At 31.0% G+C, this 26,256-nt stretch overlaps 2 protein-coding genes across 7 annotated transcripts; one reads left to right on the forward strand and one right to left on the reverse strand.

The window, feature by feature from the left end:
- Positions 1-13,977: 13,977 nt before the first annotated feature.
- On the reverse strand, positions 13,978-24,848 carry LOC145584419 (serine carboxypeptidase-like 13). The gene is made up of 13 exons (XM_081641262.1): positions 24,636-24,848; positions 23,946-24,088; positions 23,739-23,842; positions 23,238-23,357; positions 23,041-23,143; positions 18,172-18,263; positions 17,908-18,000; positions 17,183-17,257; positions 16,708-16,779; positions 16,137-16,270; positions 15,416-15,535; positions 15,121-15,175; positions 13,978-14,064 (listed from the first exon to the last, which is right to left on the reverse strand). The coding sequence occupies exons 1-13, from the start codon at positions 24,821-24,823 to the stop codon at positions 13,978-13,980; spliced, it is 1,386 nt and encodes a 461-aa protein (XP_081497388.1). The 5' UTR covers positions 24,824-24,848.
- On the forward strand, positions 18,785-22,140 carry LOC145586708 (uncharacterized). Of its 6 annotated transcripts, XM_081643607.1 has the most exons (8): positions 18,787-18,847; positions 18,950-19,043; positions 19,423-19,483; positions 19,566-19,623; positions 19,719-20,016; positions 20,281-20,411; positions 20,491-20,841; positions 21,986-22,140. In XM_081643607.1, exons 5-7 carry the CDS (start codon positions 20,008-20,010, stop codon positions 20,834-20,836), a joined length of 486 nt encoding a protein of 161 aa, XP_081499733.1. In that variant the 5' UTR covers positions 18,787-18,847; positions 18,950-19,043; positions 19,423-19,483; positions 19,566-19,623; positions 19,719-20,007; the 3' UTR covers positions 20,837-20,841; positions 21,986-22,140. The 6 variants fall into 6 exon arrangements, with proteins under 6 accessions (XP_081499728.1, XP_081499733.1, XP_081499734.1 ...); XM_081643602.1 differs by lacking the exon at positions 19,719-20,016 and having other exon boundaries at positions 18,785-18,847; XM_081643608.1 differs by lacking the exon at positions 19,423-19,483 and having other exon boundaries at positions 18,789-18,847.
- Positions 24,849-26,256: the final 1,408 nt, after the last annotated feature.

The raw sequence follows: 26,256 nt of genomic DNA on the forward strand, positions 1-26,256 counted from the left end.
ACTAATATATTGGCATTTTGGTTCACTTTTACTCTATTTTCGTGCAATTTTTGTGTATCCCTTGCTTCACGAGTTGTTAGTTTTTTTGTTGAGTTTTTAGGTCCAAAGACGACCACTTGAAGCATATGGATGATAAATAGAGGTTAGAAGCCGAGACAAAGGAGCAAAACCGATGAAAAGGTGAAGAAAAGGGCCTAAGAGACCTTGCACGGCCGTGCCATATCCTGCACGTCCGTGCAGGAGTGTTCTAGTAAGCTGTAGGTTCTGCCAGAGCTTGCATGGTCGTGCAAGACTTCAGCACGTCCGTGCAAGTCACCTAGCACGTCCGTGCAGAAGGCTGCACGTCCGTGCAGTCTACCCAGCCCAAAACAGAATCAAAACTGATCTGCTTTGAGCTGCGTGTCCGTGCATATGGTGGCACGTCCATGCAGAGCAGGCTGCACGTCCGTGCCAAGCTTGGCACGTCCGTGCAGACCTGTAGCCGTGCCCGACTCTTGTTTTCTCCGTCTTTATTATTTGGGGTCTTATAAATAACCCCTTGAGCTCATTTGTACGGCACCCAAGTTTTTAGAGCTTTCTCTTAGTTTGTAATCTTAGAAACACAGATATTCTCAAATCATTAGTTAGAATTGAATTATTAACTTGGAAATTTCAACCTCAATCATTGTAGAAGACAAGTTCCACCATTGTTATTCAAAGTTGAAGCTTCCAGTAACATTTCTTACTCTTCTCTTCCATTTTAATTGCTTTGATTGTTAATTATTTTGCTTAATTCTTGTATGCTTAGATTGTTAATTAGCTTAATCCTTAGTTTGAATCTTGTTCATGAGTAGCTTGTAAACCTTAATTGCTTTAATCTCCATGGATTGTGAGTAGTCTAATTTTCTAGGGTTTGGGTAAAACCCTCAATGTAGTCACCAATTTCTTGTTGCATGTGTTAATTTGGTAATTGTTGGGTGTTAATTAGTTGAGCTTAAGTGGTTTAATTGCTTAGTTCTTGTATATGGCCATTGCTAGAACTATTATCCAAGCTTTCTCAACGAAGGATCGAGAGATGAACTTGAGTTAGCTCCCTTATGCTTAATTGAATTGAAATGCCATGAGAATAGGAATTTCCAGTCAAGGGAATGTTTTTGTCATCGTGATTATGCTTTAATACTTGTTTTATGCTTTGTAACCACGAGAGTAGGTTGTATTCATGATTCAAGTAATCCCTCTAGCTTGAAAGAGTAGTTGGGTGCTTTAGATGACTTCCCCTATATTATCCCCTTAATTTACCATTGTTTGCTACATGCTATTTGTGATTTGTGATGAAATTGAGTGGTATATCCCGAGCCCTAGAATCCTCTAAATATTGTTAATTTTCCCTTAGTCTTAGTTAAATTGAACTAGTACATGTTACATAAAACCAAACCAATATCGACTTCATTTAGCTTATTTAAACGGTAGTATCTCGGTGGTTGATTCAACGCCTCTCTTGGGTTCGACCCTTTCTTACCCTTGCTATTAGCTAGTGAGACCAAGATAGGACTTTAAAATTTGGTAGGCTCGACGATGGCCTATCAGAAATATTTACATGAGAAAGCGCCACGTGTATAACTTTGAAAAAAAGATGACATCAGCGGTTTCTACTTTAGTATTAGTTATAGATAATATAGATACTTCTTCTATTTTATAATACGTAGTAATACGGAGTATTCCTATTTGAAATCTTTTTGTGTAAATTACGATAAGCGAAGATGTAATACCCCGTATTTTTATATGTATTTTCCTAATTAATTAATTAATTAATTAATTATTTTCTAAAAAAGGTATTTTAGTAATTTAACTTACTATTTAAATCTTGGAGCCAAAACGATATTTGAATTTTGGTGCCAAAAGTATTTTAAAAACAAATTATTATTTTGGATAAGATTTATTATCCATTTATCCTATTTTAAAAACCGGATTATTTATATATTTTGGATATTTTAATTAAGGCAAAAGCTATATTTTATTATTATTTTAATAAGTCCGAAAATCCCATTTATTTGGCTAATAAATTTCGGATTTTCCTAAGAGAAAATCTGATTTTATTGGTTAAATTATTTGGTGAATATTTGGTATTTTATTATTTAATTATTTATTACAATAAATATTATTTACACAATTATTTTAATTCCTTAAAACTAGCAAAATAATTTCCTAAAGTACTAAATAGGAGGGCCGAAAATATGAGCTTAGGAAAGCTCAAAAATTTCGGCCATCCCATGTAGATTTTGGGAAAAATATTTTGGTAATTAGTATTTTTAATTATCTCCTTAAAACCTCCTATTTTCCTTAATTCTAATTCTCCATCTTTTTAATATCCAATCATTATATTTCCTTTCCATTCATTCTTCTTAATTATTCCCCAAGTAATTCCAATTTCCTTAATATTTTTCATGACAAACATACCTTCCATATTCAATTATACACAATCTCTTCAATATCAAAACTTTCCTTAAATCTTTACTCACTTCTCCAAGTAATCCCTTAAACCCTACTTACCATAATTCTTCCCAAATTCTCTTACCATAATTCTTGCATGAGCTAGCCTATAAATACCCCTCCATACCTCTCACATTCTTCACACCAATTCTCTTCTTTTCTTCTCCTCTTTTTACACAAATCATCCCGTTTATCTTTGAAGCCAATTTTCGGGCACTTTTGATCAGTTTTTGGGGTATTGCTGTTTCACAGAAGATTGTTCCTCTCGAAAAATCCTTGAGGTTAGGCTCAAGAATCACCCAAATCAGAGTTATATCGAAGGAGTTATAGCCTCTGCAAGTTCTGCCTATTCTTTCCAACGAAAATCCAATTCTTCTCTTTTCCTTGGTTTCTTATTTTTTCTTCTTCTCTTCTCTTATTCAATTATTATTATTATTATTATTATTATTATTATTATTATTATTATTATTATTATTATTATTATTATTATTATTATTATTATTATTATTATTATTATTATTATTATTATTATTATTATTATTATTATTATTATTATTATTATTATTATTATTATTATTATTATTATTATGGGGGATTTATAAAAATTATTATGAATAGTTTTAATTATATAAAATTAGATTTTTAATGATATTTATGAAAATTAATTTAAAAGGTTCATGTACATATAGTTGGGGGGTTTTTAATTTCATTATTTGTGAATATTTGTTAACCTTATATTAATTAAGGTTATATTTATTTGTAGGGTGTGTTCGATCAAGCTACTTGAGAGTTCTTTTGAAGTGTTTTTGGCTAAGTGAGGATTAAGGTACGTTAGGTGGTTAGATACCTTGAAAAAAAAAGATTGATTTGAATGAGCATGTTTGAATGATTTTATGGTTATTGAATTAAATTGACTTGAATTATGGTTTATGAAATAAAAGTATGTTTAAAAGATTGGTTTTAATAATTAAATTGGAGTATTGATTTTTTTATAACATGTTTTGATTAATTAATTTATTATTCATGTTTAAAAAGGATTGGTTTTGAAAGCTTGTTGGATTTATAAAAAAAAAGGGAGTTTGAATTATTATTATTAAAGGTTGGAATTATTGGATTTAAAGAGGATTTATTTAATCATTGAATTAAATTTATTATTTATGTTTTATAAGCATGTTAGTAATCCTACTATGCAGATTTGGTATTTTGATAAGGCCTTGGACTTTGTATGACCGGGTCTTTCCTCAAGAATAGCCTTGTAACATAAGGAGACTAGCTTGGGGGGTGTGCACACTTGGGAGAGTAATTGGTTTAATTGGTTTTAAAATAATTGGAATTGGTTTTATTGATTATTGGGATTTGAATATTGAGAATTGGTTTTGAATCATGAGTTTAGAATTACTGGATTAATTATTGGAATTGATTTCAAAAGCATGTTTGCAAATAAATTGAGTTTAATTATCTAGCACTTACCGTACTTAGCATATTTTGCTAACCCGTATTTCTTATTTGTTTTGGTTCACCCTGTTTACCGTAATGGTAAGCAGTGTTATTTCAGGTGGAGTGAGTAAATTGATGCATTGGAGTCCCGAGATTTGGTTTCACTAAGTTAGGAATCGTGGTCTTTGTATCTATTTTTTAGTACTCATAACATTGGTTTCTATTCATAGTTATTATTAATAAAGGAGAGTTTTGAAGTTTCCGCTGCAAAGTATTGTTTTGTTAGTAAGTTGAGTAGCCTTGCGTAATCACGCAGCGGTAATACGCCTAAGTCTATCTCTACGGTATAATTATACGTATTATACTAGTATTTCCGTAGAGGGAGATTTGGGGGTGTTACAGAAGAATATTGAGATAAATGCATTTGGACCATTTAAATATTATGGAAATATTGAGATGCTTATTACTCCTTCTGTTTTTATGTACTTGCTCCATTTCTTAATGCGCGAATTCTTAGGAGAAATTGAACAAGTACTCCGTGATAAAATATGAAGGTAGTGGGATAGGTGGAAGAATAAAAAAGTGTAAAAAGCAAAAGTAGTTAAGAGAATTGAAGGAAAGAGAATATGAAATTAGTAAACACAAACATTAGAAAAAATCCGACGTACAATAGCATTATTGTAAATCGGCTCAAATGAGGTAAGTTATGATCTGTCTGTTTGGACTTGCATGTGTGACAATGCGAGCACCTTCTTCCCTTTTTTTTTTTTTTTTTTTTTTAATTTACTGAATCCTTCTTTAAGTTATTTCATCTTTCAGTTTCTCTCTCTACTCTTACTTTCCTTTTCTCTTCTTTTTCGCTGCAGTTTTATTTTCTCTCCTTCTTCCATGATTTATCTTTATTTATTTTGAGATTCAAAAGTTTTTTTTCCTTTTTTATCTATTGATTTCGTTATTTAATTACTCGTATTAGTGTTTCACTAGATTTGATTTTGTTTTTGCAGAATTAAGCTAAGATGCTTGCCGTGAAAGTTCACGATGGATGTATTTTGATAATTTTCGAAATTTTTTTTTAAGTTTTATGATTTTGTAACCTAATTTTCTACTTGTATATATTTTTTTCTTCTTATTTTAATTATGTTTGGTTATATTGAATTATGGATCAATATATAGACGCTTTACATTATAATTTTGAGCGAATTATTGTGGTTTTGGTGTAAATCCTTTTCTAATTTTTGAAAATTTGATGAAATTAATGCATGCTTCTCGAAATTTAAGTGAATTATAGTGGTTATTGATGAAATTCCACTATTACTTCTCTGTTTTGTTGAATTTTTGTCATAATTTCACTGTATGTGCATTAAGTTTAGGTTTTCACGTTATGCATATAATAACGATCATTTGTGATGGAATGCTTATCTTTTTCTAAGATAAGAAAAAGAATTTTTTTTCATATATGTATTGATTTATTGTTACAATTTTTCCGTTTAAACAAACTTTGATTGTGTGTTCTTATTGATCAATGTTTGGTGAATGTGACAAAATGATTAGATTACAACAAGAACAATGCCCAACTTTAACTTGCAAAAATTATCTTCAGGTTGGTGTGTTTAATTTGAGGCTGAGCCAATTATTTGTTTTTATGTAGGTGCTTATGTTATATTAATGTCTAATTTTAGAAGAGTAACTATGCATTTTTTTTATCACTAGAAGTCATCTAGAAACAGAAGCATTTATCAATGGGAAACCTGTATACTCTTGGTAGATTGTGAAAATTTAGTGAACCTTTGTGGCATGCTGGTGGAGCAAAAAGTCATATGGTCTCTGATATGTGCTATAGTGAAAAGTTAGTCATAAAAAGAGACATTTCTTCCATATTTCAAAATGATTAAATCGGGTTTTAGTAGCAATGCATTTGTTCTGTTTTATTTCAACATTGGTGGGTGGAATGTGGTGAACATCTATAATATATGCTAGTGTGGGTGGATTGTGGTGAACATCTATGAGATATGCAATTTTTTTTTTTATTTTTTTTTCAAGGCTATTAGCTCAATGGGTAGAGCAATGTACAATAGTGTACATGGTGTGGGTTCAAGCCCCGCATAGCCTACATAACACTTGTTTATTGGTGTATATTGTTTATCACCATTGTTGATGAATTATTGGTCGTTGTTATAACTTCTAATCGACATAGCGCTCACTTTAATTGGAGTCACTTTTGTACTTAGTTATGGGTCACTTCTGTCCTTCATTAGGGTCACTTTTGCCCGTGCTTAGGGTTACTTTTGTCCTTGAGTAGAGTCACTTTATCCTTAATTAGGGTCTCTTTTTCTCTTATTAAGGTTACTTTGGTTCTTTAGTAAGGTCACTTAATCCTTAGTTAGGGTCACTTTTGCCCTTTAGTAGGGTCACTTTATCCTTATCTAGGATCACTTTTGTCCTTGATTAGGGTCACTTTGGTTCTTAATTAGGGTCACTTTGGTCCTTGATTAGGGTCACTTTTACCCTTGAATAGGGTCAACTTTTGCCCTTGATTAGGGTCACTTTGGTTCTTAATTAGGGTCACTTTTGTCTTTGATTAGGGTCACTTTGATCCTTAATTAGGATTTCTTTTACCCTTGAATAGGTCACTTAATCCTTAATTAGGGTCACTTTTACCCTTAATTAGGGTTATTTTTGTCTTGAGTACGGTCACTTTTGCCCTTGATTAGAGTTACTTTTGTCCTTGACTAGGGTCACTTCCTTAGTTAAAATATTAATTAGGGTCACTAAGCCATCTATTGCCCTTTAGTGGCGAGCAACATTCTTTTATTATTCAAGGTCACCTAGCTCTATCCTTAGTTATGGACTTATTACCACTTTAGTGCTTTTGGTAAGGGTCAACCTGTCCTTGATATTGGTCACTTTAATCTTAGGTTAGGATCACTTATTTTTATGACACAACTACACAAGAACAGTTAGACATCTTACAAGCTATGACATTAAGCAAAATACAACATACCATTAGCTATAAGCAAGCATTATCTACCATTTACATGGGTTATGTAGGAGTTAAACCCACATCATATACAACTATTGCACATTGCTCTATCATTTGAGCTAATAGCCTTGAAATCATACACTTACACAAGCATTCAAAGACCATGTACACCCAAATAATCACATATAACCATTTTTATTTCGTATCCATAGATCCCAAGACCAACACAAATTTAAACTCACATGTTCACATTAAAATATAACACCTTTAATTCCATCAAATGGCACAACATGAATTTTGCTGGTAAAGTTTAACACAAAGCATTAAAAACTTTGCCATAGGAAAATTTAGTTGAAACTGTAACTTGTGAGAAAATCAATCAAAATCAAATAAACCAAAATACATACAAATCAACAAGATTTCACTCTTATAACACAGTTCATAAATTTGTTCAATTCAATGAGAGAAAAAACATAAACAATTGACAGGTAATTTCGTATAAAATACAATTCAAAGGTTTAATAACAATCAAATCAATATAACGATAAACAATTTCTGAAATTGAACAATCAATTTATAGATAGATTACCTCAATTTTGATCGAAAGTTAGGTCATTAATTAGAATAAAATTCTACACAATTTCCAGATGTTGAATCAATTGTTGGTTGAAGATCGCAGATTCGAGCATACGAATTTGTTGCTGAAATTTTTCTCCTCTCGCACAAAGTTTCTCTCTCTTCACACTAGTTTGCAATTGGTTTTTTTTGGGAGGTTAGTTGTTTTCGTGGCACGTGTGAAGGTTCGCCGTACAATATTTTATTGTAAACCGGATTTATACAAAAGGAATTGATTAATAAAATGTGATTTATGATGGGTCCACTACTTGAGAGAAATGAATTAAATATTATAAAAGGTTTCCAAATAAGGAAATGAAGCAAGCAATTAAAAACGGCCGGAATAGGAATATGGAGCAAGTATTTAAAAACGGAGGGAGAATTTTGGAATAAAGCACATTGGGACTTTTTTTTTTTTGGACTGAGGCCATTAAAATGAGGGTGTTATGGGAAAATAATGAGAATATGCGGGGAATTAAAATAGAAAGGGAGAACATCATTTTGAAAACCCGAAATGAAAAACAAGAACATCATTTTATTTTAGAACAAAGGGAGTATGTTTTTATAAAAAGATTACTCCTTATATTTCGTAATAATCGTAATACTTTTTTTCGCATATGTATTTCATATGATTAATAATTATTGCAACTTCTCCGTATAATCATTACATTATTTTATTACTCGTATTTCTTTCTCCCACTAATTCAATACACACACTATCTTAATACTGGAGTCCAATTTACAAAATTATTACGCTCTTTTCGTATGAATAGATCATACTCCTGCTATCACTAAATGATGTCATTGTTTTGACTTTTAAGGTCAAATTTTAACAAATATGATAAGAAAATTTCATTAATATTTATTTTGAATAAAATATAGAGTTGTGCCCAATTAATTCCCCAGATAAACAAATTATCTGAGGGTATAATCGTCTTTTCAAATACCAGTAGAGGGGTACATGCGTTTTTTCATGTACTAGTTGAGGGGTACATGTGTAATTTCTTAAATACAAGTTACAAATAGTAATTGGACAGCTGACTAAAAGTACTGAATAAATAACCACGCTTTTTCAATATATTTACAGAAATGTCACCAGATTAAAAAAGATTCGTTTATCTGGTAGACAAACTTGTATTTGCCGTAAAATATAGCAAAGTGATATTCATTACAAATATGCCACCAGTTTAACAAAAATTCGTTTATCTGGCAGATAAACTTGTATTTGCCGTAAAATATAGCAATGTGATATTCATTACAGAAATGCCACCAGATTAACAAAAATTCGATTATCTGGCAGTTAAACTTGTATTTGCCGTAAAATATAGCAATGTGATCTTCATCTCAATGATATGAATTGGAATAGTTTTAAGGTCAAATTTAAGTTTTAACGCTCCCTTTAACACTCGTTGGCGAGATTTTTTTAGTGATATATATAAAGTAAAATATATTGATGGTCGAAAGTGTATCTTGATTGTTGAAGACCTTAGAATAATTGATACTCCGTATTAGTGAATTTTGAACGGACATGCTTTAAATTTTAAATAAAGTTTGTCTAACATAAGCCAATATACTTCATGAAATGCAAGGTACAAATTCTACAAATGATAATGTTGACCATATTCATGAAATTATGAGAGAGGACTAAATGCGATCCATCTTTGAAACATTGTAAAACATTCTTGCGGCTTATACTCGGCGGCAACATGCCCTGCTCCCTACAAAATTAAATAGCAATTTGATTATCCAATGCTACAAATTTAATGAAGTCTTAATATATGTAGTTTATGATTTCTCAATTGCAAAAATGAAAAATCAATTTAAGCTTTATTTGAATTGGAATACATACTAAATTGGCCGTGTATTTATTAAAAAAAAGGGAAAAAAAAAAAATGTAATCAGAGTGTAAGAAAAAAATAAAAATAAATAAACAAATTATCTGGAGTAGCGTTTTATACCTTGATTGTAGTGAATGTCAAATTGAAGCTGCCATTTGAATGCTCACTTACATGTCTATACTACTATATAAAGAGAAAGATCCTTTTGGGTAATAAATTTATCTTTTCCCAAATTGCCCTTCTCAATTTACAAAATTACTTATTCACTAATTATTATTTTTTTCCAATAAAATAAAAAAAAAAGTTCATAACTACTCATAAAAAATAATCTATTCAAAAAAAAAAAAAAAAAAAAAGCCTAACTACCCCCAAACCAAAATTATTATCACTAAAAAACAAACAAAAATAAGAAAAATAATAACTACCTACGACCACATTTTACCTTTTTTTATTGAAAAAATCCACGTCAAACTTCGTTAAAAGCTATCGTAACATATAATTATTAAAATAAGGAAAACTAATACCAATATACGGAGTAGTTCCCTAAAATAAATCTAATATAGCTAGCCTACATATACCACATCCATATCTGTTACAAAGAAAAAAAAAATCTTAACATTTATTAAAAAGGAATAAAAGGAAAAAATATACATCTATCTAATCTATATACGTACTCCCTCAAAAAAAAAAAAAAAAATAATCCATATATGTACTATTATCGTAGATGTTTACTCTATAGTGTTCAATCTTTTAAGTGGAATAGATGTGTTATTGACAAATTTTTTTTTCTCTTCAATTTAAAGTTTATGCAAGTATTGATTTACGAAAATATCTACAATAACAATATTATGAGTAAAATAATAAGTTTCATATATTGTACACGCGTAGCGTGTGTCTCGTAGCTTGTCTGCGTAATTGCATAAAGCAATAGATTAATAATGACCTTCATGCAATAATAAATACCATCAATAATAAATACTTAAAACAAATGAGAAATTTTAATATCAAACCAAATTAGATTTTTGTAGGAAGTCCATTCACTATTCTTAGACAAATTTTTATATGTGGCCAACCACTTTTTTTTTTTTTAATTTAATTTTATTTATTTTTTTTAATTCAACATCACGTACTCTCTCTCCTATTTTCTTCTGTTCTTCAATTCATCTTCTTCAATTAATCCCCAATTTTCAGATTTTCTCATTCTTAGGTTCCATCTTCTTCAATCTCTTGCTCTCCACTTGCAACAATTGGATTTTCAGTCGCCGCCATTTCCGTAGAAATTGAAGCTTTTTTCTAGGGTTCGAAAATCAAGAAATTTAGGAGAGAGAAAAAGAAATTATCGGAAAATAAAGGTCGATGATTAAGATCTGTTTGTGTGATGAGCGAAGGAAAACTTTAATCTGCGGGAAAAAAAATATAGTCAGAAATGTCATCAAATAAATCCTAATTAGGTGCTCCTTGTCATTCAAAAAAAGTCTGTATTGTGCAATGTAGTTAGGTGCTCCTCATCACCAAATTTTTGACTCTCTCCAGTTGAGTACCAATTGGCAGGTCCTGCATTGCCTCGTGGATCTGTAGTCATAAATTGAAATTGAATGAATGCGATGAAACAGAGCGTATTCTATAAATTAGCAACTGGATAGATCCTTGGAAAAAATTGTTGTTGGTTATTTTATGGCTTACTTTGGTGAACTCATATATCGCAAATCACATATTCTTGGTAGTTTACTAGGTCGGTCAGGGGTTAATGGGTCGGTCAGGGGTTACTTGATCAGGGTGTTACTGGTTTGATCAGGGGTTACTTGTAGGGTGTTACTGGTTTGGTATGGGATTTTCGTTTGGGGTTACTTTTAGGGGTTACTCAGAATACAAGTAACACCTACAAGGTAACCCATATAAGTAACCCCATAATACAAGTAACCCATATAAGTAACCCCAGAATACAAGTAATACCCTACAAGTAACACCTACAAGCAACTCATACAAATAACCCTAGAATACAAGTAACCTCTACAAGTAACCCCAAAATACAAGTAACCCCAGAATACAAGTAACCCCCTACAAGTAACCCTTGTTGCACCATGTGGCCTGTCGTACTGAAAAACCTCTGTTATTCTTAAATTTTAGTTATTGGTTATTAATTTCAACATAAACAAAAATATAACTATAAATTAATGAATTACCCTGAAACTTGGCCATTATTAAGAAACCAAGGTCTCCAATAATCATCATTTGGGACGATATTAAGCTCTTTGATCCATTTCAGTGTGGACCAATATGGAACACTCATATCTTGGTCACCACTGTTACACAAATTAAAGTCAATGTTACAATAAGATTAATTAAGGGTCTGTTCACATTTATTGAAGTGAATTGAACTGAACTAAACTGATTGGAGCTGAACTGAACTGAGCTGAAATGAATATTTTATGAGAGAGGGAAATTAGGAGCTGAACTGAACTGATTGGAGCTGAAGTGAACTAAACTGAACTGTTGGAGTTGAACTGAACTGAATTGAAATTAAGCTGAAGTGAACAGGCGCTAAACTTAAATAACTAACTAATAATATTTTTTTTTTGAAACAACTAACTAATAATCTAATGCATTTTTTTACTTGATCTTAGGGCTTGTTCTCTTCAGATTATTTTCAGTTCAGTTCAGTTCAGTTCAGCTCCAATAAGTTCAGTTCAGTTCCGCTCAGTTCTTAATTTCCTTCTCTCATAAAATATTCAGTTCAGCTTCAATAATTTCAGTTCAGTTTAGTTCAATTCAGTCAATCAGAACAGGCCCTTATAAGAAGTATATTGCTATTTAAAAAAAAAAAACATTTTAAAACAATCTTTAATTTTTTGACTAGAAAAACATTGTTAATGTGAAGCTTCTAGAACATACAAGGAAATATATTAAGGTTTGTTGCAAATCAAGTTAGTTTCATGGATAACGCACAATTTAAGGTTATTGAACTCAAAAAATTACAACATTTTTAATTTCACTTTAGTTAGTAACCTTTTTTTTTTTTTTTTTTACCAAAAATACTTACTAATATAGCACGCAATAAAAAAAGTGCAACGTAAACTATTGTTGAGTCGGTGTAAATATGCATGCATATATTTCAATATATCAATTTTTATAATTTTTTTACAAATAGAAAATTGAGATAATATTGGCGTAACTGTTGAAAACGAACCAATTAAGAAAAGGAAAATATAAACGAAGTACTAGTATATGGAATACCTGAAGATTAGTGCCCTAAGAGGTTGGGTGGTAAGTTTCCTCATTTATGCTCATTAATACGTAGTAATTTAATGCATAGTTTATTTTACTTATTTACTTCAGGAAAAAAAAGTGGAGAACGGCTCATATATCACTATAAACAGCAAAATAATAATGGATGGTTATTTCTGTAATTTTATTTATGGGAAGAAACCAGATGTTGCAAGTGAGAGACAAGGGGGTCGTTAAAGGAAGATATCTTAGCTTTCTCATTCTCATAAAAATAAAGTTTGATCATTGAGTGGACCAATAATCTAAAAATTGAGTGGATCAAATTTAAAGATTATTGACCCCATTCCTAAAAAAAAAAGCCTCTAAAAATTGAGTGTACGTAGGCGGTCGGTGGATGAATTTTTTAAAGGTAAAATGAATCGGCACTTCTCATCTCACAAGTTTAGCCAGCTTAGTTCCGTAGGTCACTGAACCAGCACCTCTCACACTCTCACCTCTTATATGTTGATTACACGTACACTACAGTAAATGTGCTCTCCAATTTGTGTATATTAAGGTATTGGTCTAGGTTGGCATAATTGGTTACAACTTGTGCAAGCAGGAATTCCATCTTTTCTGTAAAAATCAGTAACTTTAAAAAGAAAAAAATATACTTTATGATAGAGAATCAATTAGGAATTATTTCAGTTTGGTAAAGATAATTGGGAAATTCCCATTGGCCTAATATGGAAAATCTGTAGATTTGAATTTTTTTTTTCATTGGTACTCTGTTAACCTTTTGTCTTCCTACCGGTATATCTTAACTTTATGTTTCTTTCTACTGGTACACTTCTACGTTATTTTTTTTTGTTAAGCTCGAGCTTAATTAAGGGAAAAGACTAAACTACCCCTTTTCAAACATTCAAAGTCTTGATTTAAGTGCCAAGAACTGTTTGTTTAAGGTTTTGGGGGGATTAACTCTTTAGGGTCTAAATCGAACACAAGCACCACTTTAAAAAAGTATTGTGAAAACCTCATTTTTTGTGTCAGAAATGTCTTAGTTTGCCACATGTAGTTATTTTTTGCGTGCTAAGAATGTTCGATTTCAGTTTTTGGGGTCATTTGGCGCTTAAAAGGTCTAAATTAAATTCGAAATTACCAAAAAAGGGAGTAGTTTTATTCATATCACCAAAATATGTATATATGTGAAAATTAAAATTCATCCATCATAGTATCACACCATCATTTTGTGTTAATTTAACTTGTAAACTTGTAACATTATGCTACTGAAAATTTGGGATATTGTTGTTCAATATTCCATATGTATTTCAACATTTTGCAAATAAGTTTGTCTAATGTAAGCCCATATATTTCATAAAGTGCAAGGCACAAATTTTACAATGCAATTAATAAATGTTGATCATATTTATGAAATTATGATAGAGGACTAAATGTGATCCATCTTTGAAACATTGTAAAACATTCTTGCGGCTTATACTCGGGTGCGACATGCCCTGCTCCCTACAAAAATATCAATTTGATTATACAATGCTACAAATTTAATAATGTCTTAATAGTATGATTTCTCAATTGCAAAAAACATCCATTTAAGCTCTATTTGAATTGGAATAAGGAAAATTTGTCAAAAATAAGCAAATCATTGCTCGGTCTTCCCAAAATAAACAAACCTTTTGATTAACCTAGAGTAAGTTGATCTTTATTGGGTATTTTCTTTAAATAAGTCAGATGACCTACTACCTACCAAATAGGTCACTTTTTTTTCCTAATTCTAATTAATTTTTTTCTTATTTTATATTTTGATGATTAATTAAATTATATTAAAAAAAAACCACCGCATACAAGCGCTCCACCCCCATCCCTGCCAGCCACCGCACAAACCACATTCCCGGAGGTATCTAAAAAATTAAAGGGTTTTTTTTCTTTAAATCTTGAAAAAGTGTTTTTTTAAAAAAATAAAAAATAAAATTTACAAAATTAATTAAAATAATACATTTTAATTAAATTTTTAAAAATTGGCCAACTACACAATGACATGTGGCATAAGCAACCCAAACAACCGGTTACACTTAAAAGAAACCGGTCATGACTTATTTTGAGAAAATACCCCATAAAGGTCAACTTAGGGCCTGTTCACATTTACTGAATTGAGCTGAACTGAACTGATTAGAGCTGAACTGAACTGAGCTGAAATGAATATTTTATGAGAGAGGGAAATTAGAAGTTGAACTGAACTGAACTAAACTGAACTGATTGGAGCTGAACTGAACTGAACTGATTGGAACTGAGCTGAACTGAATTGAAATTAAGTACATGTGAACAGGCACTTACTCTGGGTTAATCAAAAGATTTGCTTATTTTGGGAAGATCGAGCAAAGGTTTGCTTATTTTTATAAATTTTCCTTGGAATAATACATAATCCTAATTCCTAAAATTGGCCATATGTATTAAAAACAAATATATAATATATACCAAGTATAAGAAAATAAATAAATAAAGAAATTATATATATATTTTTTTGAACAAATAAGCAAATTTTGTGGAAGGGCCGTTTTATACCTTAATTGTAGTGAATGTCAAATTGAAGTAGCCATTTGAATACTCACTTACATATCTGCATAATTTCATAAAGCAATAGATTAGTAATGATCTTCATGCAAGTGTGTTTATAATTATTTAACACTGCCAATAATAATAAATACCATCAATAATAATAAATCCTTAAAGCAAATAAGAAATTTTAATATCAAACCAAATTATATTTATGTAGGAAGTTCATTCACTATTCTTAAATTTAAGTTATAGGTGATTAATTTTCAACATAAACAAAAATATACTTCTCTCAATGAATTACCCAGAAACTTGGCCATTATTAAGAAACCAAGGCCTCCAATAATCATCATTTGGTACAATATTAAGCTCCTTGATCCATTTCAGTGTGGACACGTATGGAACACTCATATCTTGGTCACCACTGTTACAAAAATTAAAGTCAAAGTAATTATTGTCAATGTTACAAAAAGATTGTTGAAAATAAAAAGTGTGGCGTAAAGTATTGTTGAGTCAGCGTAAATATGAATGTATTTTAACATGTAATGGCGTTTGAAATATGATTACCAAAATATTTTAATGATAAAATAATATGAGTGGTTCATTTTTTCAATTTTTTTTTTTTTTTTGAGGAATATTTTTTCACATTATAATATGGACACGCTTTTAAAATCTACAATGCAAACATGATTATTGAAAATTTTAATCCAATTTTTTATTTTGAGAAATTAAAATTAAAATTACATGAATGAAACTCAAAATCGATAAATAAAAAGATGTTGATGATATTGTTTCATCCCAAAAAAAATAAAAAACTTTACTACTTGAAGAAAAACAAGTTAATTATGAACTGCATAATCAATTGAACATTATGATAGTCTTATTTCAATGGAATACTATAAAAATTTTAGTTATTGTCGAGGTTTTTTTTTTTTTTTTTTTTTTTTAAACATATTGTCGAGGTTGTTGAAAACAGCCCAATTAAGAAAAGGAAAATGTATACAAAGTACTAGTATATGGAATACCTGAAGATTAGTGCCCTAAGAGATTGGGTGGTAAGATTCTGATGATAGATGATGCTACTGTCGATATCTTTATTGTACTTGAACACATCAGATTTTGCATGACCACGACAACGAATCCATTGGCTAATAGTTCCCTAAACATACATAATCTCAAGTTTAGACGAGTGCTTCAGTCAAAATAGTGCTACTAGTTTAATACGTACGTGTATAGTATAGTACTCCCTCTGTCTCCAATTATTTGCCCCAAATCATAAATTCACTTGATTAAGGCTTTGGGCAAAAAATAGTGCACATGGGTTGACACAAATATCAATGAGGAGAGAGATAAAGAGAGTGCAATTGGGAAAACATGCCAAAAGTAGTATGGAGCAATTTTTTGAAAACACCTTAAAAAGAAAAGTGGAGCAAACAATTAGGGACAGAGGGAGTACCTATTAGTTGCTATACTTTGACATATATATCAAAGTTTAAGCCGAAATTTGAAATGTCATGCAAAGAATATAAAGCTAGAGCAAGATTATGAAATCTTAATAACTTATTGAAGAGTAAAGGATGTATTAAATTATATTACCTCTCGAACATGAAGAGCTGCTTGGACATTAATGTTATTTGCCCACTGGCTAGCAATCATACGATCATTTTCCTACATAAAAAAGCCCATTTAATCGATAGTTTTGTTCTCAACATAATTAATCTTCCCTAATATAATTTGAATCATTGTAAATTAATAAGGTATAATAAGTTCAGATAAATTCATGTAAGTTCAGATGAGCTTAGATAAATGAAAATCAGATAAATAGACCATCACACCATAAAATTATAATCTCCCAATTTGAAAGAAATATTGACATGAAAAGTTGACAATAATTATATAGATAAATAAAAGTTCACAATGCAAAGTACTTCCTCCGCCCACAATTATGTGCAACAAAGGGGTATTATTTGTGAGATATAAAATATTCTTTTGTTGCTCATGATTGTGGGCAGAGGAAGTATATAGTATTGGAACAGGAAGAAGAGAAAAAGATTAAAGCAATGCTACGTACCCGGCACCAATGATTTGGCGATGAATGGGTGCATTTAGGATCCAGTACATACTGGTCTTCAAGTGGATCGATGCACTGCATTGCCCATATTATCTAATTATATACAAATTATATGATATAAATCTTGTACATGCCCAACAACTTGGTGCATTTTAGATTCTCATAAATTTTCTTTCAAAAAAAGATTCTCAAAAATTTAATAGTACTCCCTCTGTTTTTTTTTTTAAAAAAACTATTCACATACTATGGTTGATTTAATTTTTTCACTCCTTTAAAATAAATAAATAAATATTATTATATAATATATCAATAGATAAGTCATAATGTCTAAGCTAGTTTCATAATATAATTATGTTATAATATTTACTAATAGACAATTAAAGATATTAATGGTCAAAGTTGCGTCTCGACAAATGTGTCGATCAAACTGATGCAAATAAAAAACAAACAGAGGGAATACTATTTTGTGGCCTGGTTAAAATAGTACTTGAATTTTATTAATTGTGTTTTTAAAAAAAAATTTACATCAAATGTTGATAAATTCAGATAAGATAAGTTTATGAAAATAAGTTTGAATAACGATTTATTAAAGCTATTAGGTTAGCATCAATTTACTAGAGTAAATAAAATAAGGTAAAAATGAGAATGCTTTATAAATAATGCAGTATGAAACTATGAATTGGTGAAAGTATGTATTAAGGGGAAAAGAATATGAAATCACTCACATTTGATACATCTTCAAGAAACTTGTTGCATTGTGTATTACTCTTATTAGCATAATTTGTCCGATAATCTCCATTGCAGCTTAATTTGGCAGACTAGCAATTGAAGAATACATGATGCATTATTAGTGAAATAATAGTATTTTTTTGAGGAAATTAGTGAAATAATAAATATTTGAAGAACTAACATTTTTACAAATTAAATATTTTAGAGAATTACGTACATAAATATGTCGTTATATAGAAAATTAAGTAATAACGTCTAACCTTATATAGCTCATCGGATATAAGAGACACGCGATGAGCATATTCAACTTTCTTTTGATCATCAAGGTACCAAGCAGTGATTGGATTTACCACTACAAGAAAAAAGATCAAAGAGGGCGATATACATTGATCAAGGAGGGCGAGTTTGATTTTGCCTTGTTAGTTTCTATCAAGGAGGGCGAGTTTGATTTTGCCTTGTTAGTTTCTATCAAGGAGGGCGAAATAATAATTGCCCTTTTATTACAGAGCAAAGAGGGCGAATGTTACTTTCGTCTTTGTACTTCAAAGCAAACAGGGCGAATTAATTTTTCGTCCTCTATAATAGAGCTAAGAGGGCGAATTCACAAAATCGTTCTCTATAATAGAGCAAAGAGGGTGAATTCCATTTTCGCCCTCGTTGTTCAATAAAATAAATCAACAAAGTAAACGTTTTTGCTATTTTACAAAATAAAAAAGAAACAAACAGGACAAATGTTACTTTCGTCTTTGTATTTCAAACAAACAGGGCGAATTTCATTTTCGCCCTCGTTGGTCAAAAGCAAAAAGGGCGAATTCCTTTTTTGCCTCTCGTTGGTCAATAAACATTTTAACAAAATAAAACAAAGGTTTTTCTCTATCAAAACAAAAGGACATAAAAAATTAAACGTTTCTCTCTGAACGTTTTCCCCCAAAATATGTATGAACCCTAAATCGCAAATCGCTAATCTATGATTCTTCGCTTTATTTTTTCTACCTAATTCTTCGCTCTAATTCTTCACTCCTAATCCTTGCTCTTAAGGTTCAGATTCATTGCTCGAAGTCGGTCAGATTGCAAGTCAGATTTCGCTCCAAATCATTGCTCGAAGTCGCTCTAATTGTGTCGCAAAATTTTGGTAAATTTTGGCTCAAAACTATGTGATTAAGCTTTTGATTTGTACGAATTTGTTGTTCTCGAAATCCTTGCTCTTAATTTGTTGATTTTTTTTGTCAATTTGTTCCTGCATGTTAGTATTGCTCTACATTTGTCAATTTTTTTTGTCAATTTGTTGATTCTGCAAGTTTTTGGGAGTTGTTATTTATACTAGTAATGTCAAATAGATTATGGAGAAGCAAATCAGAATTATTCGTATTTTATCAGCGGTTTATCGATTTAATTTCTTAATTGATCGTATGAGCTATTGATTACTGTGAATTGGGATAATTGTAATTTGTTTTGATTACTATGAATTGTGATAATTGATAACTCTATCTGAAAATATGCGCAACCATTAGATTGGGAGCAAGCTCAATTATATGTTCTTATGAATTGTCCAGAAGTACAACCATTTATGGAGTAAGGCATCTATATCTTGTTATTCTTTTAATCATCAATTCATCATTATGTGAAATACCACTAACACGTATATGATGAACAGAGAGTATGCCTCTATTGGTGGGCCAAAACCAAGTGTAGTTGATTGGTTTCAATCACGAGTAAGTGTTATGTCTTTATGTTAAGGTTAAATTATGGTTATGATTTGTATGTGTTAATACTAATTCGATCTCTCCATAATGACTTATTTTCATAGATATGGAATCTTCATATGGAAGGAGATCCAAGAGTAACAACTGAGTTACTATCATTGTCACTAGGACCGAGTAAAAGTGTTAGAAGCTATCAAGGATATTTGTAAATGGGCATCGTTTCCACACAAAAAAACGTCAAAGAAGGCGAAAGACACAAAATAGTGGAGTAGTTGTTAAAGGAGATGAAGAGAGTGGAGAAAGAGACTTTTTTGGGGTTTTAAAAGAAGTCATAGAATTGGAGTATGATGTTCTAAATGGTGGGGATAAGGAACCAATTGTGGTGTTGTTTAGATGTGTTTGGTGAGTATAAGTTATTGTTAATGTCTGTCTCTGTCTCTGTCTTAGCTTAATCTGTTCACTGTCTTAGCTGAAACTGTTCTCTGTCTTGGCTGAATCTGTTCTCTGTCTTGGCTGAATTTGTCTCTGTCTTAGCTGTGACTCTGAAACTTTGCTGACTATATTCTCCTTGATCTTCTAACAACAAAATCAGAAAACAGAAATACTTTCCTAAATGGATTGATCTTGCTGAAATTAATAAGCTAGTGTATGTATATGATTTGATAGGAACTTGAAACACAAGCTTGTGAAAATGAGAATGAGGTCACCGAAATCAATGGTTCTAGTTCAAATGTAACCACTGCATCCCAAGCTAATGATGATCCCATGTATTTAAAGTTATGGGAGAAGTCAAAGAGGTATATTTAATATTTGTCTAATGCACGAACACTTTGTTTTTCTTTATTTTAAAATTCTGACTTTGTTTTATCTTGTAAGGCATAAAAATGGGAAGTTTGACGATGAGGCCGAGGAGAAGTTCAAGGAATTAAAGGAGTTGCATGAGAAAGAAATTGGTGAAAAGGGGGTTGATAATCTTACTGTTGAAGAAGCTTATGTGAAGGTTCTTGGACATTGTTCAGGTTATGCCCGTGGTTTAGGCAAAGGGCACCCGGTGTCTTCTAAAGATGGAAAGATAGGAAGAGCTGAGCTGGAACATAATGTTGAAAAACTCCAAGATGAAAATAATATGATGCGAGCTGAATTGGAAGCGTCTAAGAAGAAACAAGAAGACCTAGAACAAAAGCTTCGGTTAGTCATGGAGAAGATTGGCCTTGATGCATAATAGAGGTAATATTTTCTAGCTCACTCTTTGCATGAACAATAAAATCCTATTTGTCAGATCAGGCAAAGGTTAGTTTCGTGCTTCTAAGTATTTTGTGCAATAACTTCCTAAGGACTACCTTCTAGTCTTGAAAATTGATGGATTATCAAGCTTTATAGTATAATAACTTAGTAACTTGCAAAACCCCTTGTTTGCATTCCTATGTTTGAAGTTTTGAACTTCTGAATTTCTTATTACTTCTGAATTTTGCAACGAACTAGCGTGGTGTTGATAAATAAAATGGACGGAAGGTTGATTTGGATAAATAAAGCTCGAAGCTTTTCGTACAATCGTCAATGGCTTTAGGCCATCACTCTCCAAGACTCTCTAAACTTAATACTTTCTGCCTACCTTCCTCTAACTTAGGCTATTCTATTTATACTACTTGATTGCTACAAGCTTTGGCCTACTGCCTTGATTGTTAAGCATTTACTACTATTTGTCATCTAGCTAAATTACCACAGTGAAAGATAAAAGGTTGCCTGCAATTTCAGAACTGTTGCTGCTCATGGTAGTGGGTGTGTGTTGCCTTGTGTTGCTTGCTGTTTCTGTCTTCTTCTTCTGCTGTAGGTCAGAATGTGTGGAGGGGGTGGTTGGTGCATTGCAAATTTCTGATTAGTGTTTCAAATGACTGTTTGGAATAAGGCAAAGTGGTATACTACACTAGTCATATTATTGGTTTGTAATGGAATCACTGTCAGAGAATGAATAATGTTTGGAAGCCCAGATCAGTGTCCTTGTTCTGCAACTCTTTTTTGTGAGTTTTTTTATTTATATTTTTTTTGGTTTTTTAAAATTAAATTATAAAATAAAATAGGCACTACTTGATGTTATACTAGTTTTACATTACATCCCCTGCTTTCCTCTTTTTATTTCCAAACTAATTGTTTGGGCCTTCTCTATCCTTCCAACCTTCTTGGATTATTTCTGCCCCAATGTTGACAGTGGTGAATGGTGATTAAAGAACAAGAATTCTAGTGTCGTTGACAAGTCCATACACATGTACACTTATATTTATACCTCCATGATTTGACAAAATAGGATTTTATTGTGTAGTTGTTGTTCATGTACACTTATATTTATACCTTTCAATCTCTTGATTACTGGCAGGATAGATAGAACTGGAGAAGCATACAAGAAATTGCAAATTTTGCTAGAACGTACATTATTAAATTTTAGTACTCTTTGGCTTAGTTATATTTGCTATGTAAGAAATCTTGGTTAATATTTTTGTATATGTAATGACAAAACTAAAATTTGTGTCCTATTAGCACCTTTTATTTTCTAAATGTAATCCCTGATTTTTTTTAAAAAAAACAAAAAATTGAACAAATAGGTCGACTTTGATTTTGCCCTTTAAAATTTGAGCAAACAGGGCGAATTTTGAGCAAGGAGGGCAATATAAATTGACTTGTTTGAGTTGTTTATAGAGGGCAAAAACAAATTTCGTCTTGCTTGATTCAATCAAAGAGGGCGAAAATTTTGCCCTATTTGATTTTGATCAAAGAGGGCGAAAATTTTTGCCTTCTTTGATATTTAACAAAGAGGGCAAAAATATTGTATGCCGTTCGAAGCTAATAGGACGAAGCTAATAGGGCGACCTGGGGGCGATTTTAAAATCGCCCTCTTTGCCTAATAGGGCGAAATTTGAACCTAAGAGGGCGATTTAAATTGCCCTCTTTGATATAATATCTTGTAGTGTACGAGAATATATCCCTTAATAATGCAAATATTACCAAGAGAAAATAGTAGTAATTTAATTTTTTTAAAAGTGGCAGATCGAATAAAAATGAACAAATGGAGTATATACCAAGTATATACTTGTATAATTCATTATTATACCATACCTGAAGATTAAATTTTGGCCCAATACCCGCTTCATTTCCTAAAGAATGCAAAACTCGGGAAAAAGTTACAAGAATATCTTAGCTAGAAAAGCAAAGACCTTATATCTTGCAAACTTTTGATTTATAAAATTTAAAATCGAAAGTTTGCATTATTTTAGAAACCATATAGTAATTGGTTTGAGTAATGTCATTGTATTTTATGAATATAAAATCAAATGTACAATACTAACAAGATTGTTGAATACTAATGAGTAAATTTAATTTATATGGGAATGAATGATGCAAAAGGAGGATTATTGGAAGTACGTAGTACTATACCTTTTACAATCTCCCATGTAAGAGATGGAACAACTTTTCCCCCATATGAAACACCAGCTATGTAAATAGGGTTTCTTGCAAATTTAGGATGCTCAATAAGCCACTGTATGCATCACACTTCAGAAATAAAAATAACCAATAATTTGAAACTTCATATTTTAGGCTATTTTTTTTCCCTACACATGTAACAAACTAACCTTCTTCAAAAACTCGTGTGCTTGCTTTGATGTCTTCGTATCACTTGGGTAATATGATTTGTTAGTTGTATAGGAGAATCCAGCACCAATAGGTGAATCTAGAAATATTACGTTTGCAACCTAAAACGTTGATTGAATCAGAATGAAATTTTTTATACTTTTTACGTCATTTACTACCATGCTACACGATACAAATTAGATATTTACTCTTAATATAGGTATACTGAAATTAAAGCTAAAACAATTAGAGGGTAATTAGGGGAATAGGTTTTCTCTCGCAAAAAAAATAAAATGAACGTGGTGGTTTTTTTTAACCAAAAAGCTTTTAAAAGGTTTTCTTTCGTAAAATGGTGCTTTTAAAAGGTTTTTTTGGACAAATTTTCCTTATTTAAATTCTATATTTTGCTCATTTATAAGTAAATACCAATGTACAAACTGTTAATTACAAATAGATGAATAAAAAAACTAGGGTAATTAGATAATTGGATTAGAAATATATACCTTGGTCCAAGAATAACGATTTAATTCAAGTCTTGGTAGATCAACCTCCCAACTTGATGTTGTATAGTTGAAATCAATTCCCGTAAAATTGAAGGATAAAGGCCCTTTATTTGTTGCATTATCATTAAAACAAAAGGCTATTAGAAAATTAATTGCCAAGTTTCTTAATGAATCAATATAAAACAAAGTTACTGATTGTGAATTTACCAATATGCCCAAAAACAAGATCAGTAAAGGAAGAACAACCAGGACCTCCAGCGAACCAAACCAAAATTGGATCTGTTTCTGGGTTTTTCTCAGATTGTATGAAGTAGTAAAATAGTTGCATTTCTCCCCAAACTTCAATATATCTGTATTGATCAAATTAAATCAACTTATGAATAAACTTGCAATTATTTATATTTTAGTTTGTCGCATTTACATTTTTGTTCCCACTATTTCTAATGCACATAAAAAAAATAATAAAAAAAACACATAAATATGGTCTTAAGGTACATATTAAATACAGTATTAATTACTTTGTACTAATTTTATAAAAAGTTACTTCGTATTATATTGAATTGATCTACATATGGAAACAAACTTAATAAGTTATCGCATCACCTTTTTTTCCTTACATAAATCGATTTTTGTCTTCCAATTGAACATAAACTCTATATTGTTGACTAGTTTTCTACCTAAGCTAGGAAATATAAGTATGCATTGGATTAATAAAGTTAATAATAAGTTCAAATAAAAGTTGATAGATGAGGGGTGAAACTGAAAGATATTATCATTTAAACACAGTACAATTTAATACCAACAAGTATTATTAGAATTGCTGAAGACTCAAACTATTAAAGGTTAAGAAATCCGTGTATAAACATATGAATGTATAAAAGTATATGGTATACCTACCCAGTTTCGAGAGTGAAAGGGAGTTTTCCGGGAAATCCAGGCAGAAATTCAACAATTGTAGATTTCGATTCCAATGTTTTTGTTGTGGCATGATGAGGACTATTGGACAATGCCAATGATACCAAACTCATCAATATTACTATCACTTCAACATAGTAAGCTACAACCCTTGATGCTAGCTTACTCATTTATGCATGATACGCTTGTCGCCTTTCTGCCTACAAAGTATATTAATGCATATAGTTTAATTATACATACTCAACATGAAACAAACAAGATAACACTCCAATATATTATAAAAATAACAAAGTTATTCTAAAATTATAAATCAAGACACATCAATAATAATACACACGAAGTTACTTATTTGAGGTTGCTCGGTTGGTCATGGATTACTCAATTAGTAAGAGGTTACTCAATCGGTTAGGGGTTATCCGTTAAGTGTTTTAGTGTAGCGTGTTACTGTACAAGTCGGCCACACAGTGTGCTCAGCCACAAAGAAAACACACTAATAATAATAATATAGAGTAGAGAGCTCACCAGGTTTATATTAGCACTTCCGGAAAAAAAAAAATTTGTGGAAAGCGCCTCTTATTTCACTAGAAACAGCAAAATGAGTTTAATAAATGAGTGGACCAATAATCAAAAAATTGATTGGGATCAAAATCTAAGATTATTCATCTTAAAAATTAAGAGGGCGTGGACATATAGGATACGGCAAGTCGAAATAAATACTGTATAACTTACGTTTAAAAAGCATATGAATCAAATTATTATGAATCGTATGCACTTTTTTCTAGCAAAACGGATAAACGATTACAAATACTTCCTTCGTTACATATTAATTTCAACTTTGAAATATTTTATACTATTATAGTACAAATAATGTCCTAAATTTACAACTAACGGAGGAAATAATTTGAAAACTGACCAACAGTGTAACGATAAGGGACTACAGTACAATAAATAGGGAATGGGCAGCAAATGTGTGAGGTTGCTAAATGGCCACAACGGCCCACAAAGACACATTAAAGGATACGAGTCATACGAGATAGGTTTGATAATGTGTTTTCCTGTAACAAATACACATTTGATCACATGTCATGCGACTCATGCGCAAGGGCAGCGTATTTGCAGGAATTCTCGAAGATATTGATAGTTAAAGGTACGCAGAGCTATTTGTTGGTCTAAGACTTGACCAGCCACGATTGAATTGGAGTGTGCAGAAGATCGGTTTTGCTTGGACCATAACAGGATTATTTATATTCGCTCTGTTTCTTATTTTTACCCAATTGCTAATATATGAATTAACTTTTCAACACTTTGACTATAAATTCTCATTAATTTATAAAAGATACTCCACATAATATAATCATGTGAGATCTTGGATTCTTCTTATTGAAAAATTTTTATTATAAAATTTTTATAAATTAATGGACGACATATTTTAGAGACCGTTAAAAATTGTGTGAGGTAAAAAAATTAGTAGCAGAGGCCAGAGGGAGTAAATTTAATCAAATATCTCGAAAGAAGATCTTAAATTTAATTAATTTGGTAAATTCTACGAAGTAGTAAAAATGGCGGTCTACTACGTACACTCTACATTGCCATTTATAGAATT

Source organism: Chenopodium album, chromosome 16 (assembly GCF_948465745.1).
Source record: "Chenopodium album chromosome 16, dcCheAlbu1.1, whole genome shotgun sequence".
Lineage (NCBI taxonomy): Eukaryota > Viridiplantae > Streptophyta > Magnoliopsida > Caryophyllales > Amaranthaceae > Chenopodium > Chenopodium album.

Bases quoted from the DNA above. Each gene is read 5' to 3' on its own strand.
- LOC145586708 (XM_081643602.1), top strand. From the start codon at position 19,452: ATGAATTGTCCAGAAGTACAACCATTTATGGA. The intron at 19,624-20,280 runs GTAAGTGTTATG...ATGATTTGATAG, and splicing joins TTGATTGGTTTCAATCACGA to GAACTTGAAACACAAGCTTG. The intron at 20,412-20,490 runs GTATATTTAATA...TTATCTTGTAAG, and splicing joins TTATGGGAGAAGTCAAAGAG to GCATAAAAATGGGAAGTTTG.
- LOC145584419 (XM_081641262.1), bottom strand. From the start codon at position 24,823: ATGAGTAAGCTAGCATCAAGGGTTGTAGCTTACTATGTTGAAGTGATA. The intron at 24,089-24,635 runs GTAGGTATACCA...TGATCAATACAG, and splicing joins CCTTTCACTCTCGAAACTGG to ATATATTGAAGTTTGGGGAG. The intron at 18,001-18,171 runs GTTAGACGTTAT...TTCAATTGCTAG, and splicing joins TATCCGATGAGCTATATAAG to TCTGCCAAATTAAGCTGCAA.